Source organism: Sus scrofa, chromosome 9, assembly GCF_000003025.6.
Source record: "Sus scrofa isolate TJ Tabasco breed Duroc chromosome 9, Sscrofa11.1, whole genome shotgun sequence".
Lineage (NCBI taxonomy): Eukaryota > Metazoa > Chordata > Mammalia > Artiodactyla > Suidae > Sus > Sus scrofa.
The window spans coordinates 11,051,834-11,069,448 of record NC_010451.4 but is presented as its reverse complement, the minus strand read 5'-3'; the positions used below and the strand labels follow the sequence as shown (position 1 = coordinate 11,069,448).

Sequence of the window (17,615 nt, the reverse complement as noted above, 5' to 3'; positions counted from 1 at the left end):
ATCTTTCTTTCTTTTCCACTTTCTTTTTTAGCTGCCCCATAGCATACAGAATTCCTGGGCCAGGCATCAGATTTGAACTGCAGCTGCCACAGCTTAATCAATGCCAGGCATCAGATTTGAACTGCAGCTGCCACAGCTTAATCAATGCCAGATCCTTAACCCATGGTGCAAGGCCAGGGATTGAACCTGCATCCCAGTGCTGCAGAAGTGCCAACAATCCCATTATACCACAGTGGGAACTCCAGGAAGTTTTTTAGGGTTTGAATTGCTGTTAAATTTGTTGTTAATTTCTAGCATAGATGCATTGTGATAAGAAGATGCTGTTTTAATATTTCTACTTAACAGAAACTTACTGTTTTGTTTTTATGAATATTCTATGTATACTTTAAAAGAGGGTATATTCTCTATTGCCAAGTGTAAAATTTGGCATAAGTCCATAAGATCTTCTCTACTGGTTAAGCTCTTTAGGTCTTTCAGATATAGTTGATAGTTTCTGTTCACTTCATCCATCTTACACTATGCCACACTTCAACTGATTGAGAGATGACATTATGTCTAAAAGGCTATAAGAGGAGTTCCCTTGTGGCACAGTGGGATAAGGACCCAGCATTGTCACTGGAGCAGCTTCGGTCACTGCTAAGGCACGGGTTTGAGCTCTGACCCAGGAATTTCCTCATGCTACAGGAGGAGCCCCAATTTTTTATTAATGAAATCTACTATGCTTATGTTTCTATTTCTCTTTGTATCTCTTGTAGTTTCTGCCATATAATAGTGGTGTTGCATTATTTGGTACAGAGATATTAATAACTGTTATAATATCACTTTGAATCATAGCTTCTAACATTAAAAACATCATTTTTTCAGGATAGAAAACAGAAATAAACCCACGCAGCCATGGCCAACTAATCTATGACAAAGGAGGCAAGAATATACGATGAACAGAAGACAAGTCTCTTCAATAAGTGGTGCTGGGAAAGCTGGACAGCTACATGTAAAAGAACGAAATTAGAACATTCTCTAACACCATACACAAAAATAAACTCAAAATGGATTTAAGACCTAAATGTGAGACTGTTTACTATAAAACTCCTAGAGGAAAACATAGGCAGAACACTCTGTGACATAAACTGCGGTATTATCTTTTTGGATCCACCTTCCAGAGTAACGAAAATAAAAATAAACAAATGGGACTTAATCAAATTTAAAAGCTTTTGCACAGCAAAGGAAAACATAAAACAGAAAGACAAACCACAGAACGGAAGAAAATATTTGCAAATAAAGTGACAGCCAAGAGATTAATCTCCAAAATATACAAATATCTCACGCAGCTCTCTATTTAAAAAACCACAACATGGAGTTCCCGTGGTGGCGCAGTGGTTAACGAATCCGACTAGGAACCATGAGGTTGCGGGTTCGGTCCCTGCCCTTGCTCAGTGCGTTAACGATCCGGCGTTGCCGTGAGCTGTGGTGTAGGCTGGTGGCTGCAGCTCCGATTCAACCCCTAGCCTGGGAACCTCCATATGCCGCGAGAGCCGCCCAAGAAATAGCAACAACAACAACAACAAAAAAAAAAAAAAAAAAAAAAAAAAAAAAAAAACCCACAACAACCCAATCAAAAACCGGGCAGAAGATCTAAATAGACATTTCTCCAATGAAGACAGATGGATGACCAAAAAGACATGGAAAAGATGCTTAACATTACTAATACTAGAGAAATGCACACCTAAACTACAATGAGGTATCTCCCTATACTGGTCAGAATGGCCATCATTTAAAAAGCATATAAACAATAGGAGTTCTCCTGTGCTACAAAAGAGGTAAGGATCCAGTATTGTCACTGCAGCAGCGTGGGTCACCACCATGGTGTGGGTTCAATCCCTGGGCTTGGAACTTCCATATGCTCTGGGTATTGCCCAAAAAAAGGAGGTCTACAAACAATAAATGCTAGAAAGGGTGTGGACAAAAGGGAACCTCCTACACTGTAGGTGGGAATGTAAACTGGTGCAGCCATTATGAAGAACAGTATGGAGGTTCCTTAAAAAACTAAATATAGGAGTTCCTGCTGGGACACAGTGAGTTAAGAATCTGACTGCAGAGACTTGGGTCGCTGAGGAGGCATCAGTTCAGCTCCAGCCCAGAGCAGTGGGTTAAATGATTCACTGCTGGCACAGCTGTGATACAGTTTGCAGCTGTGGCTTGGATTCAATCCCTAGCCTGAGAACTTCTATATAGCAATATACTTCATAGATACATATCTTCATATATATGAGATGTGTATTTATTATATATTCACATATACATATTCATATACATATCTCATACATATATAAAAAAACTAAATATAGAACTACCATACGATCCAGCAATCCTACTTCTGGGCATATATCCAGAGAAAACCATAATTTGAAAAGATACATGTACCCCAGTGTTTACTGCAGCACTATTTACAATAGTCAAGCAACCTAAATGTCCTTCAAAGAGGAATGGGTAAAGAAGATGTGGTGTATACATGTACACACACACACACACACACACACACACACGAATATAACTCAGCCATAAACAATAACGAAATAATGCCATCTACAGCAATATGAATGGACCTAAAGATTATCATACTAAGTGAAGTAAGTCAGAGAAAGATATATATCATGATACTGGAGTTCCCGTTGTGGCTCAGGGGAAACGAATCTGACTAGTATCCACGAGGAAGCAAGTTCAATCCCTGGCCTCACTCAGTGGGTTAAGGATCTGGTATTGCGTGAGCTGTGGCGTAGGTCACAGACACGGCTCAGATCCAGTGTTGCTGTGGCTGTGTAGGCTGGCGGCTACAGCTCCAATTCAACCCCTAGCCTAGGAGCCTCCATATGTTGCAGGTGCAGCCCTACAAAGGCTAAAAAAAAAAAAAAAAAAAAAAAAAAATCATGATATCACTTATACACGGAATCTAACAAAAAATGTTAAAAATGAACTCATTTACAAAACAGAAACAGACCCACAGATTTTTGAAAGCAAACTTATGGTTACTAAAGGGGAAATATGGTGGGGAAGGATAAATTAGTAAGAGTTTGAGGATTAATGTATAAACACTATTACATAGAAAATAGATAACTAACAAGCACCTACCATATAGCAAAGAACTCTACTCATTATTTTGTAATAACCTACATGTGAAAAGAGTCTGAGAAAGAATGGATCTATATATATGCGTAGCTGACTCACTCTGCTGTACACCTGCAACTAATGTAACATTGTGAATCAACAATACTCCAATACAATTTAAAACAAAAAAACCATCCTTCTTTGTCATATTTAATGCTTTTTCAAGGGAATTCTAATTTGTATGATATCAGGATCACTACCTTGTTTTCGTATTATTTCTAACTGTTCTGAATCACTTTGTTTTAGGTGTGTCTTTTAGATATAGCATAAAGTTCAGTCTTCTTCATTCAGTAAATTTGAAAAGCTTTTTCTTTTGACATTAAGCTATTTCATATTGATTGATATGACTGATGGTCTTTTTTTTCTTTCTTTCCTTTTTGGTGGCACCTGTGGCATATGGGAGTTCCTGGGCCGGGACAGAACCTGAGCTGGAGCTACAACCTATACCACAGCTGCAGCAATGCCAGATCCTTAACGCACGGCACCGGGCCAGAGATTGGACTGGCGCCTTCACAGAGACAAGCCAGATCATTAACCCACTGCACCACAGTGGGAACTCCTGAAATGACTGATGTTTAATCTCATTTCTGTTATATTCTTTTATTATAATTATTACATATATTATTTTATATTTAAATTCATTTCCCTAAGTAAAATATCTTTTTTTGCACTTAAAACAATTCTTCTAGTGTTTAGAAAGGGGCTTTTTTGGTCTATGGGTTACTTTGTCATTATGCCTTTCATAGTACCCTGAATCCTCCACTTTTTTTGTTACTTAACCTTTTCCTATCTGATTTGTTACTTTTAGATCATATTCTTCAATATTCAACTTATTACATAGGCATCAGTCAATGAACTTATTCTACTTTGCCTTCGCCTTCTCCCATTTAAAAAACCACATTGTGTCTACTGTACCAGACCATATAATGTCCATATATTATTCTTTGGTCCTTATCCCATCTCTATTTTGGTCTTAGATCTATAGTTAAATATGCTAAATTCTCATCATCAGACGTTTTGCCCAGGTCTGCCTGTCTTCTCTTAGTTGGATAAAATCATTCTCTGGTACAATGCAGTCAGTAGAACGTTCTGTGACGAATGTGATGCTCCATACTGCACTGCCCAGTATGGCGGCCGTAAGCCACAAATGGATACTGACCTCTGGAAACATGGCTCATGTAACAGAGGAACTGAAAATTACATTGTAATTTAAAATTATTTAAATTTAAATTGCCACATGTGGCTAGCATCTACTGTATTAGAAGACTACTTGCGGATTCATCAGAAAGTATTCAATGAGTACTTGCATGTTTAAAACTGTTTTTCTACAACCTAGACACCTGAAAAACAACTTAAACATAAAATCCTTGGTTTGCACTAAAAATGCTGTTCCACTAGTTCTTTTTATGTTGCTGATTAGGTCTAGTGCCAGTCCAATTTTCTTTCTCACAGTCCCTCTCAAAGTTGACCATTCCAACTCAGTTTTATGAGACAAAAACGAACCTTTCAATATCGAAATTCAAGTCTTCTGTTTCATCACCAAAAGTCTTCTTTCAAATTAATTTTTAAATTACAGTTTTAAATATAAGGTCTGTTTCACTGTTTTTTCCTGATTCTTCAGGGACTCCAATTATAGTTATAGTGAATTATTTTTGCCTGTCTTCCATTTCAATCACTTTTTCTTTGACCCTTTGTATTTCTTTATCTCATTTTCATTTTTTGTTTCTCTGCCTTTCTTAAGCAGCCCTTATTAAATATTCAACACATTGTAATTCAGTCTTTTTTTTTTTTTTTTTTCTTTTTGTTGTTGTTGTTGTTGCTATTTCTTGGGCTGCTCCTGCGGCATATGGAGGTTCCCAGGCTAGGGGTTGAATCGGAGCTGTAGTCACCGGCCTACGCCAGAGCCACAGCAACGCGGGATCCGAGCCGCACCTGCAACCTACACCACAGCTCACGGCAACGCCGGATCCTTAACCCACTGAGCAAGGCAGGGACCGAACCCGCAACCTCATGGTTCCTAGTCGGATTCGTTAACCACTGCGCCACGACGGGAACTCCTGTAATTCAGTCTTAATTCCTTTCCTAAGTTTAATCAATTCTAATTTTATTTCTTTCGGGGTGAGGGAGCTATTTCTGTTACTGGTTTTTAAAACTTTTATTTACTTCTTTTGTTTGAGACGATTTAATTCAGTTAAGAGTACTGGGCTACGGTTTCTTTCTGCTTTATAATTAACTGCAGGAGAAGAATGTCCATGAGCCAAAAGGTTTTGATTCTCATTTTGTTTTCTTACTACAGTAACTTTGTATGGGTGTAAACTGATTTGGGTTGGGGGAGCTGTCTATTTTGTGGAAAGAGTAAAGGTTTGGGGTGGCCTAAAAGATTTCTAGTTCAAGGGAGTTCCTGTTGTGGCTCAATGATAAGGAACCCGAATTATATCCATGAGTGTGCGGGTTCGATCCCTGGCCTCGCTCTGTGGGTTAAGGATCCATTGCCATGGGTTATGGTGTAGGTCACAGACATGGCTCAGATTCCACGTTGCTGTGGCTGTGGTGTAGGCTGGCAGCTATCGCTCCAATTCGACCCCTAGCCTGGGAACTTCCCCTAAAACGCAAAAAGACATAATTTTTTTTTTTTTTTTAATTTCTAGTTCAAGACTGCCCTCGTCTGTCAGAATAATAAAGGTTAGTATTCTTTTTCATATATGTTTATTTGGGGGTAGTGACTGTGTGTGTTTGTGTGCATGTGTGTACACATGCAAGTACTCATTGAATACTTTCTGATGAATCCACAAGTACTCTTCTAATATAGTAGCTGCTAGCTACATGTGGCAAATTTAAATAATTTTAAATTAAATAAAACCCTGCGAAAATGGTTCAATGTATTTTGTAGTTGTTTTGTTCCAGTAGGATCTTAATTCCTACCTTTCTTCCTTCTTTCCCTACACTTACCTATCTCCAAAGGATATCTTCCTCTTTCAAGTTCTTTCTTTCCCAGAGGTAATACCTTTCTAAAACTGCCACTTTACCATGTACTTTAAAGTACTGTGTACTTTAGCCAGTACTATGATCTTAGAACGCTTTCAGAAATTTTGCATTTATTGTGAGGCTTTCCCTTTCCATTGGTGTTTTGTCAGATTAAGCCCTCAAATCTCTTTCCCCCATAGTTTTTCAACTGTCCCCAAGTTTAAGACATTAAAGACAGTTGTTTTAGAATTTGGTATTTATTTTTTGTTCAAAAATTATTTGAAGTGCAAAGTATTCTTTTTCTCCTAGTAAGGCTGAAAATATGGACTAAATGTGGTTTTATTTACTTTCCTTCTTAATCTGTATGGTTTTCTAGAAGGACGAGCAGACAAATTCTAACTCAGGAGGCCAGTATAATCCTAGAGCAACCTGTAAGTCACTCTCATTTTTTTATTCTTATGATTATTATGGATCATGATTTGTTGGTATCTTATAAGCATTCTTAAAATATCCCAGGAAATAAAGCAGAGGGCTACGTTTGTGGACAAGTCTTCCATTTCAATATGAATCAAGTAACTCTGTTAAACTAGACATATGAGAAACAGATTCAGAAATTACTCTCTCAGATGCGGTGATTAATATAATTATCTAGAATCTGATATGATACACTACAATTTACAGTTGTGTCATAATTAGAAGTCCTTTCTGCCCATGTGTAAATAATACGTCATGAACTAAAACAAATTATGTTTAATTTACAAAGCTATATAAAAGAAACAAACTATAATCTACTTTTTTTTCGCTATTTTTGTCTTTATGATGATAATGCAAGAACATGACAGAGTGGTTTTCCCCTCTTAGGCTCTGGTAAAATTCATTCATCTCTCCATCCAACATTTATTGGGGACACCTAAACTGCCCAACAATAGGGATACAGAGATAACTAAGACAGAGTCCTTATCTCACAGGCAAGTAAAGGAATAGGAGTAAGTTGCAGAAGGTTAGATGCAATATAATATCCTTTTGGCTTTTTTTAGGGCCACACCCATGGCATATGGAAGTTTCCAGGCTAGGAGTAGGTTTGGAGCTACAGCTGCCGGCCTACACCACAGCCACAGCAACTCGGGATCCAAGCCTCGTCTACAACCTACACTGCTGCCCATAGCAACACCATATTCTTTGCCCACTGAGCGAGGCCACATCCTCATGGATACTAGTCGGATTTGTTTCCATTGCACCACAATGGGAACGCATCCTTTACACAAAATTTTAAAATACGTGAACCATACTTTTTTATATTTTTAAGGATACATACATAAAAATACAAAAACATGAGAAAATGATAATCAAATTTGGCATAGAGGTTAACTCTTGAGAGTGATGAGAACAAAATCAGGCAGAGAAACAAAGGGAGCTTCAACTTTATCTACAGTAGTTTACTTTAAAAAAGAAAAAGATCTGAAACAAATATTATAAAGTGTTAAGATCTATAAGATACAGGGGTATATTTGTTATATTACTCTTATCCTTTTCTGTATGCCTGAGATATGCTCAAGTTGTGTAATAAACAATATAAAACTGAGAAACAATTTCAGGAATAAATGAGAAAAACAGCCTGTCTGAATATTGCACATCATTTTTTAGTTGAAGTGTTATACATACCTGTGAGTGCTAAATAGGAAGCAATGTACCGCTTTTCCAGTCCATCTCTAACACTCTGAATTGCACCAAAAACCGGAGGTATAATCATAATCAGATTACTCACTGTATTCCCTATAGAAGAAAAAAAAAAAAAAAACACAAGATGATTAATAAATAGTACTTTAAATAAAGATACACACACTTGGCCCTTAGCAAAAATTAAGTAGGTGATTTCTCAGAGACATAATGGGAAAATATTTATAAGATGCCAAAGGAAAATAATTCTACAGTCAACAAAAAATTCTTAAAATAATCCAAGTAAAATAAAGACAACTTCAGACAACTGAAACTAAGGATTTTCAACCAGAACTTCCACTAACGGAAATTCTAGTTTCTCAAGGTAAAAAGGGAAAATATCTAAGAAAGAACCTCAAAGGTACAGCAAAAAATGAGTTGGAGAAAGCACCTTACACCAACGCTACTGAAAGGTTGGTCCATGGATAACAATATGACAAGATAAAATATAGAACTGAATTAATTTTGTCTCCTGAATTGAATAGCAACAAATCAGAGTTTGCATTTTGCATGTCTTCTTATAGTTTAATTTTTGTGATAATGTTTTTAGTTCCTAGTTTCTGTTTCTAGTAAAACACAAAAGGCAGTGGATCTTGATTTGATTTTGTCCCTCTCTTTACAAAAAACAAGCTGAAACAGGAACAGCAAAGAAACAATAGAAACCCCAATAGTAGAAATAAACAGTAAAGTAGGGCTTTCCTACTGGAGCCCTATTTCCTATTGGAGTTGGCTAAACTATTGTGCAAAATTGATTTGGGGTAATATTTTATGCATTTATTCTGGGAATAAAGTGGCATAATACATTCAAAACAAATGACGGGAAAGTCTGGTAGAATTAATAAATTCATGTATGCATGCTTACTGAAACCTAAATATAGCAGTTCCTCCTCTATCCTCTGGGTATTATTCACAAAATTACATGTTTCTTACTTTTTTTTTTCAGGGCTATACCACGTGTATGAAGTTCCAGGCTAAGGGTCGAATTGGAGCTACAGCTGCCGGCCTACACCACAGTCACAGCAACATGGGATGTGAACTACATCTGTAACCTACACCACAGCTCATAGCAACACCAGATCCCCAACCCACTGAGAGAGGCCTGGGATCGAACTCACATCCTTACGGAGACTAGTTGGATTCGCTTCCACTGTGCCACAATGGGAAGTCCCAGTTTCTGATTTTTTGATTTAACAATGGTTATAGTAGACAGCAGCCTTTTTAATGATTATTTTTTCCATTATAGCCAGTTTACAGTGTTCTGTCAATTTTCTACTGTACAGCCAGTCATACATACATGTATACATTCCTTTTTCTCACATTATCATGCTCCATCATAAATAGCTAGATATAGTTTCCAGTGCTATACAGCAGGATCTTATTGCTTATCCTGGGTAGCAGCTCATTTAGCATGACTTTGCTCTTTTAAAAACGTGACAAATGAAAAAATTAAAAACTATATAAAAAAGGAGCTCCCAGGTAGACTAGTGGTTAAGGATCTGGCATTGTTACTGCTGTGCTACAGGTTTGATCCTGGCCCAGAAACTTCCACATACTGCAGGTGTAGCCAATAAATAAATAAATAAATATAGTTTTTTAAAGTGACAAATATTCATTGTAAAAAATATAAACAATCCAGGAAGTTCCTGTGTGACACTGTGCATTAAGGATTCAACATTGCCATAGCTATGGCACAGGCCACAGCTGTGGCACAGGCTGCAACTGCAGTGTAGGTTTGATCCCTGGCCCAGGAATTTCCACGGGTGCAGCCAAAAAAAAAAAAAAAAAAAGAAAAAAAAAGAAAAGAAAAAAATTTGAGGAGTTCCCGTTGTGGCTCAGTGGTTAGCGGATCCGACTAGGAACCATGAGGCTGCAGGTTCAATCCCTGGCCTCGCTCAGTGGGTTAAGGAACCAGTGTTGCCATGAGCTGTGGTGTAAGTCAAAGACCTGGCTCAGATCCCATGTTGCATGTGGCTGTGGCTGGCGGCTACAGCTCTGATTCGACCCCTATCCTGGGAACCACCATATGCTGCGGGTGCAGCCCTAGAAAAGACCAAAAAATATATATATTTTTGAACAATTCAGAAAAGTGCAAAAAAATTAAATCATTAAATATCCTAACACCCAGAAATTATCACTATTAGTATTTGCTAAGATTTACATATATTGCATGGATGAATGGATGAATGAAGAAAGAAAAGACAGTTTTATAGGATATTAGACATGTTCTTTTATTAAATTATCTTAACAAAAGAAAGTAAAACTGAATGTGAAATAACTAGAGTTCTGATTTTTACATGGCAATTTTTATAGCATATGCATCCTTGCTGTAAAACAAAGAAATTCACACTCTTAAATTTCTATCTACCTCCCTTCCACTACTTACTGATTTTTATGTTTCTTCCTCATTCTCAAGGACTATATATTTCACGTTGTCAAGAATCTATATTTAGTTCTACACACCACATTTTGCATCCTTGCTGATTTTTTTAAACCTAACAGCTTTATCAGAATATAATTCACAAATCATAAAAATAACTGTGTACAATTCAGTGTTTTTTCGTGTATTCAGAGTTGTGCAACCACCATCACAATCTCATTTTCAAACACTTCCATAGTCCAAAATGAAACCCCAGACCCATTATCTGTTACTTCCCAACTCTTCTCTCCAGAGTCCCTGGTGACCACCAATCTAGTTTCTGTCTCTGGACTTGGCCATCCTGGACATCTCATATAAATGGATTCATACAATATACAATCTTTTGTGTTTGTCTTTTCTCACTTAACATAAGGTCTTCAAGGTTCATCCACTCTGTAGCATGTATGCATTAAAAACTTCATTCTTTTTTGGAGTTCCCGTTGTGGCACAGAGGAAACTAATCTGACTAGGAAAGATGAGGTTGCAGGTTCGATCCCTGGCCTCGCTCAGTGGGTTAAGGATCCGGCAGTGCCGTGAGCTGTGGTATAGGTCGAAGAGGTGACTCGGATCCCAAGTTGCTGCACCTGTGGCATAGGCTGGTGGCTCCAGCTCTGATTAGACCCCTAGCCTGGGAACCTCCATATGCCACAGGTGTGGCCCTAAAAAGACAAAAAAACAAAAAAACAAAAAAAAAAAGAACCTCATTCTTTTTTTTTGCCAAAAAGTCCATTGTATGGATATACCACATTTTATTTATATACTTGTCAGTTGGACATCTGGGTTGTTTCCACTCTTTGGCTATTACAAATAATATTGCTATGAACATTCATATGTAATTTTTTGTGTGTATGGATGTATTTTCAGTTCTCTTTAGAATATACCTAGGAGTGGAATTCCTGTGTCATTTCATAATTCTATGTTATCTTTGTTTTTAACTTCAGGTCTCTATTTAAATGGATACAGTGTCAATCTCCAGTCTTTTTCCCATGCTATTCTTTTTTTTTTTTTTTTTTTTTTTTTTTTTTTTTTTTTTTTTTTGTTGTTTTTTCTTCCGGCATATGAGTTCCAGTAGGGTCGAATCGGAGCTTAGCCAGCCTACCAAGCACAGCACGCATCGGCATCTGCAACCTACCCAGCTCACCCGGATCCTTACCACTGACAGGCAACAACCCACTCATGTTCCTATCGAATCATTAACTGGCCACATCTGTCTTTTTTTTAAGCCAAGTTTTACTTGTTTAAATTTCATCATCCATCTCCATATTTTTTTTTCAAGGATATGTATGTGCTGTATTCCCTGACTTCTGAGTGCTTGAGAATATGTCTTTTGCCTTTAATGCAAAAGATAATTTAGCCACAAAATTTTGGGGTCTATCTTTCTTTCAAAAGTTTTTAATCACTATGCTCTCATTATTCAGACTAAAAACATCACTATGTAGAAGTTTGAAGCTAGTGTGCACTTTCCCCTGTGGATAACTGTATGGCAAGCATGCCCTACACACTACAAACATGTAGTATGAAAAGGATGGTCTTGTCAATAAAGGGTACTGGAGCAACTGGATGTTTGCAAGAGAAAAAAATGAATCTGGACCCCAAGCTCACACTTCTTACACAAAAATAAAATCCAGATGTATTGCAGATCTAAATGTGAAAAGTAAAACAGTATAACTTTTTTCTTTTTTAAACAGCATAACTTTTAGAAGAAAACATGGGAGAACAGCTAAACAAGCTTGGAAATGGCAATAAACTTTTAAAGAGAACACAGAAAGGATTAACCACAAAGGCAAAAAGACTATAAAGTCAAGAAGAAAGAATAAAAGTTTGTTTTTTTCAAAGCTGATTTAAAGAATAATAGATATGAAACTGCTTTGTAAATAAGGGATATATAAATGTCAGCTTATTTAACTTTACTGGACAAAAAGAATGCATGAAAAATTATCATAAAATGAAAACTTGGGTTAAAAAAATACTACCAGTCTGGGTCCAATCAGGAAAGATAAATCAGAGAGTAATTTGAACTGAAAAAGTTTACTATAAAAAATCATTAGGTCATGCAGTGGGTTAAGAATCTGGCACTGTGACTGCTGTGGTTTGGGTTTGATCCCTGGCCCTGGAACTTCTACATGCTGTGGGGGCGGCCAAAAAAAAAAAAAAATCGTTAATTATAAGAGGAAATTGCAGTAGTGAGAGATGGCTAGTAGTAAGCAAAGCTAACTCTAGAGAATACAGAAATAGCATATGTAAGGAACAGCTACTACGCCTAAGATGGAGATAGAAACTAAAAGGAGAGGTCCCAGCCAGGGCTGACAGCCAGACCCTTGTGGAGGGGGCATGACCAAAGCTCATCAAACAGTAGGTAAGTTACTGGGCTGCCACCCCTGAAGAGCTCAGTGAAAATCCACCCCTAGTAGCTTGTGCTTAAACTACCTTCTAGGATGCCAGGAAAAGCTTATTACATGGAGGCAGGAGCTAGGGGCCACTAGTGCTGCTGACTGCATGACTGCAGGAGCTGGCACTGGAGAAGCTGAGTAAGCTTCTGGATCTGAGCACTGGGGGAAGTTTCATAAACAGGGCAGAAGATGGATGAACCACTTGCACTGCAAGAGCCAGGCACTGAAGCCAAGCTGACACACCAGAACTAGGAAGGAAAATCCTTTCTCTTGCAGTGTCTCTCCAGTGCCCTCTACTGACCAAGCTGAACATCCAGCTAAGCTATTGAAGGAAACATTTAAAGGGCCCAGGCCCACTTTCACAGAGCATGCAATGAATTTGAATTTGAAGATGAGAGGTAATAAATTAATAACTATATCGATAACAGTTGATAACAATTATAAAACTATGTTTTCGCCAATCATTTCTGCACAAAACTATGTTTAGTGCGGGTTCCCCCAGCACCAAAATAAGTTTTAAGATGGTAAAGTAATGGGAGTTCCCACTGTGGCACAATGGAAACGAATCTGACTAGGAACCATGTGGTTGCGGGTTCAGTCCCTGGCCTTGGTCAGTGGGTTAAGGATCCAGTGTTGCTGTGAGCTGTGGTGTAGGTTTCAGACAGGCTTGGATTCCGTGTTGCTGTGGCTTTGGTGTAGGCCGGCAGCTACAGCTCCAATTTAACCCCTAGCCTAGGAACCTCCATATGCTGCAAGTGGGGCCCTAAAAAGACAAAAGACAAAAAAAAAAAAAAAAAAAAAAGATGGAAAGTAATGGATTCTTTCTTCTTTTTTTAATATTTTCTACAATATGGGTATTCAGTTTTTATAACTTAAAGTTAAAATATTGGTAATATAGATGAATGATAGAAAATAAAGGCTAAATTATTTCCACTACGGGTTTAACTGGACTTTGGAGTGCCCCAGAAAATTCAATTAAAACATTATTTTTCCAAAAATAAAAACTAGAGATTCATTCATATACCACACAATACTGTTCTAAAACATTAGGAAGTTCCCATTGTGGCTCAGCAGGTTACAAACCCGACTAATACCCACGAGGATGTGGGTTTGATCCCTGGCCTCTCTCAGTGAGTTAAGGATCCTGTGTTGTTATGAGCTATGGTGCAGATTGCAGACACGGCTCAGATCCTGCAGTGCTGTGGCTGTGGTGTAGGCTGGCAGCTGCAGCTCCAATTTGATCCCTAGCCTGGGAACTCCATATGCTGTGGGAGCAGCCATAAAAAGCAAAAAAACAAAGCAAAACAAAACAAAATTTTATAGAGGGAATCCTGTTTGGATACAGAGTTAAATGATTTTTTTTTAATCTGAAAATTATAATATTTTTATACCCACAAACACATCTTTGAATTCTTGCCCCCAAATTATAGGCAAGGCTGGTATTTCAGTAATTTCAAGATTTCTTAACAGGTAAAGCTATCTTTTACCAAGTGAAAAGAACTCAAGTATCAAAATATAGAAAAGAAGGTGGCGGTGGTGGGGGGCGGTTAATGTGCCAAAGAGTAAGTCTGAAACAACTTTGAAAATATAGTAGAAAGCTGTTTACCTCAGCATGACAGTAGATGGAGCCAGTATGCTCAGCCTCCTTTAAAGTGCTCCCAAAAGTGGCAGAACACACAAAGCCCCGGGGCAGCTGGGTTGATAATTTAGAACTCAGTCATATTTATAATTGTGTAACCACCACTTAAAAAAACAGAAACAATAAAATCTGGGGAAGCCGAAAAAGTGATCTACACTGCTTCATTTGCCACTGTGGGGAGTCCTCAGAGTCAGCAAAAAGCCAGATGAGAGAAGCAGTAACTGGTTTGAGCCTGAAAGAAACCCAGTACTTCCCACAAGGAAAGTTCATTTTGTCAAATATTTAACTACTTATGCAAATGTTCAAAAAATGTTAACTGCAGAACTTCAGAGTATTCAGAGCTGGAAAAAGACAAGATCATCTAATCTCAACTTACAGCAGACAACATTTTGTTGATACCCACTACCACCTTCCAGCTGTGAGAACTTGGGCAACTTATGCTTAATTAAGCCTAGTTTCCTGACCTCTAAACTGGGGGTGGCAGGGAGATGTTATTTAAATAATTCTATGATGAAAACAAAAAATATGACAAAATAATGCACATAAAGATCATTTCTGATAAGAGAAAGAACCAACGAACATAATACAGGAACGTCTACAATACTGCTATGTTAAGAATTAAGGAGTTCCCGCCATGGCTCAGCAGAACGAATCTAAATCTAACTAGTATCCATGAGGACACAGGTTCGGATGCCTGGCCTCACTCCTCATGGATGCTAGTCAGATTCGTTTTTGCTGAGCCACAATGGGAATTCCCCCTTAGCAGCTTTTTTTGTTTGGTTGGTTGGTTGGTTTTGTTTTTTCATTTTGATTTTTGTCTTTTTGCCTTTTCTAGGGCCGCTCCCACGGCATATGGAGGTTCCCAGGCTAGGGGTCGAATTGGAGCTGTAGCCGCCGCCTACGCCAGAGCCACAGCAACACGGGATCTGAGCCGCGTCTGCTACCTACTCCACAGCTCACAGTAACGCCAGATCCTTAACCCACTGGCAAGGCCAGGGATTGAACCTGCAACCTCATGGTTCCTAGTCAGATTCGTTAACCACTGCGCCACAATGGGAACTCCATAGCAGCTTTTAATTAAGACAAATACCAGAATAACAACAGGAAATTAATACAGGTATGTCTTACTTTAAAAAGTGATAAATACGGAGTTCCCTTTGTGGCTCAGCAGTTAACAATCCGACTGGGATCCATGAGGTTGTGAGTTTCATCCCTGGCCTTGCTCCGTATGTTGCTGTGGGCTGTGGTGTAAGCTGCAGATGCGGCTCGGATCCTGCATTGCTGTGGTGTAGGCCAGCAGTTGTAGCTTCGATTCCACCCCTACCTGGGAACTCCCATATGCCGCAGGTATGGCCCTAAAAAGAAAAAAAAGTGATAAACACAAATTCAGCTTAATTTGACAAACATTCACTAACTATTTTCTATGGGCAGAGCACTGAGTCAGGAGATGGGAAGAAAGGTTAGCAATCTTGATTCCTGTCCTGAGAAAAGATAAATATAATTTAGTGGGAAAGACAAGTAAACAGCTTGTGAAGGAAAATAACTGGACCAAAGAGGATAAAAAACTTACTTGGAGGGAAAGAACCTAAGAAGGGCTTCAGTAAGGAGATAGCACTTGAGCTATGCCTTGAAAGAGGGAAAGATGAGAAGTATTTATCACTGCCAATATAAGAATTCTATAAAAAAAAAAATATATATATATAGCACCCAATTTCCTTTGGGACACATACAGTAGCTTCAAAAACATTATTTATGAAAATTGATTTCTCATATCATTCTTTAAAAATATACCTTACACTTTCACTTTATTGCATGTAAGTTATAAAAAATATTTTAAAACCATATATAGTAAAAATGGAAATAATCATATTAAATTCAAGGGGATGTACATTTTAGGTTTGGGAAGAAAATCTAAATACAGAGTGATAATGAGATGACAGAAGACTTGGGAATCCCTACCAGTTATGGCTCAAGTAAACTCTAGCCTAAAAAGACGGAAGTTATAGGGGAAAGTAAAGACTCAGAGCAAAAACATGCATTATCTATATATGCTGCTGCTCTGAAGGTTTAAAGATGAGAACTGAACAGTGAGAATAAACAGTTAACAAATAAGCATGATGGAGAATAGTCAGAAGAACAAGGGAAGTAAGACCATCTTCAAGTCCTCAGAGAAATATTTAATGAAATGAAGATTTCAGACTTATCCAAAGGTCAGAAAGAAGTTTCCAAACCATGCTCAGGATAAAGAGGCATTACTGAAATAACAAAATCTGATCATGATTATCCCTACTTTCTCTCCCATTTTTATTAAAACTTTTTTTTCAGGGTCCAACTCAGTAAAATTAGTCTCGCCTAATCACCTTACTGAAAGGATCACTCTCTTCTTATAGCACTTACTGTTCTAAGCTCTCATGTGGCACTTAGCACAGACTGCTTTCCACAGCTAGTTCTCTTTTCACTGAATAAGAACATAGATATTTGTATCTTGTCTCCTTAAGTTAAATTTCTTGAGAGCAGCACTCTTACATTCACTCATTCAATAGCAAATACTTATTGAGCATCTACTCTGCAAGGCTCTGTAAGAGAATACAAAGCAAAACCAGACAGACTCTGACCTTATGCAGATTAAAATAGAACCAAATTTACAAAATAGTTAAGATATTTAAAACCTAACAGACATTCTTTTTGATGTAGTTCAATTATGTTGTAACAGTCATTCTTTATTCCCAAATTAATTCGATGTAACAGATCATTTTTACTCCAAACTAATTTCTCTGTAATTTTTCCTTCTTCACTCTTCATTTACTTAAGAAATCATTAGTTAAAATTCATGAACATACAAGTCCTTAAAATGCATTTAAAATGTTATACTAAATTAACTATAATAGAAATGCAAAGTATTTATTAATATTAAAATCTTACTGAGGATACCATCCACATTTTTTATTGATTTCATGTTTTTTATGAAATGGCATAAAACATTTCCTAAGCTGCCTTAAAATATGCAAAAAATGTTTAAGAATAGCTCATTCTCATATATAGGAAGGACAAGGGGAAAATTTTTGACTGTTACCCTGCCTCCAAGTTACTCAGATCAAAACTCAGGGATTTCTCCCCAAAAGTCAAATGATCAGGGTTCTATAACCTTCTTTATTTTTTTCTTTAACATTGTATCAATGCCCTAGGGAACGTCTCCACATGATAAAGGCTACATATGACAAGCCCACAGCTAATATCATAGTGAGGGGTGAAAAGTTGAAAGCATTTCCTCTAAGATCAGAAACAAGACAAGAATGTCCATTCTTGTCACTTTTAATCAAAATAGTAC

At 37.6% G+C, this 17,615-nt stretch overlaps 1 protein-coding gene across 3 annotated transcripts in view; it reads right to left on the bottom strand.

Moving 5' to 3' along the window:
• ACER3 (alkaline ceramidase 3) overlaps positions 1-17,615 on the bottom strand; it is a 182,309-nt gene that overhangs the window by 97,938 nt on the left and 66,756 nt on the right. For all 3 annotated transcript variants that reach the window (XM_021062556.1, XM_021062554.1, XM_021062555.1), the window contains exon 2: positions 7,789-7,899. In XM_021062556.1, the coding sequence (XP_020918215.1) occupies positions 7,789-7,899 (111 nt within the window). The remainder of the gene's footprint in view (positions 1-7,788; positions 7,900-17,615) is intronic.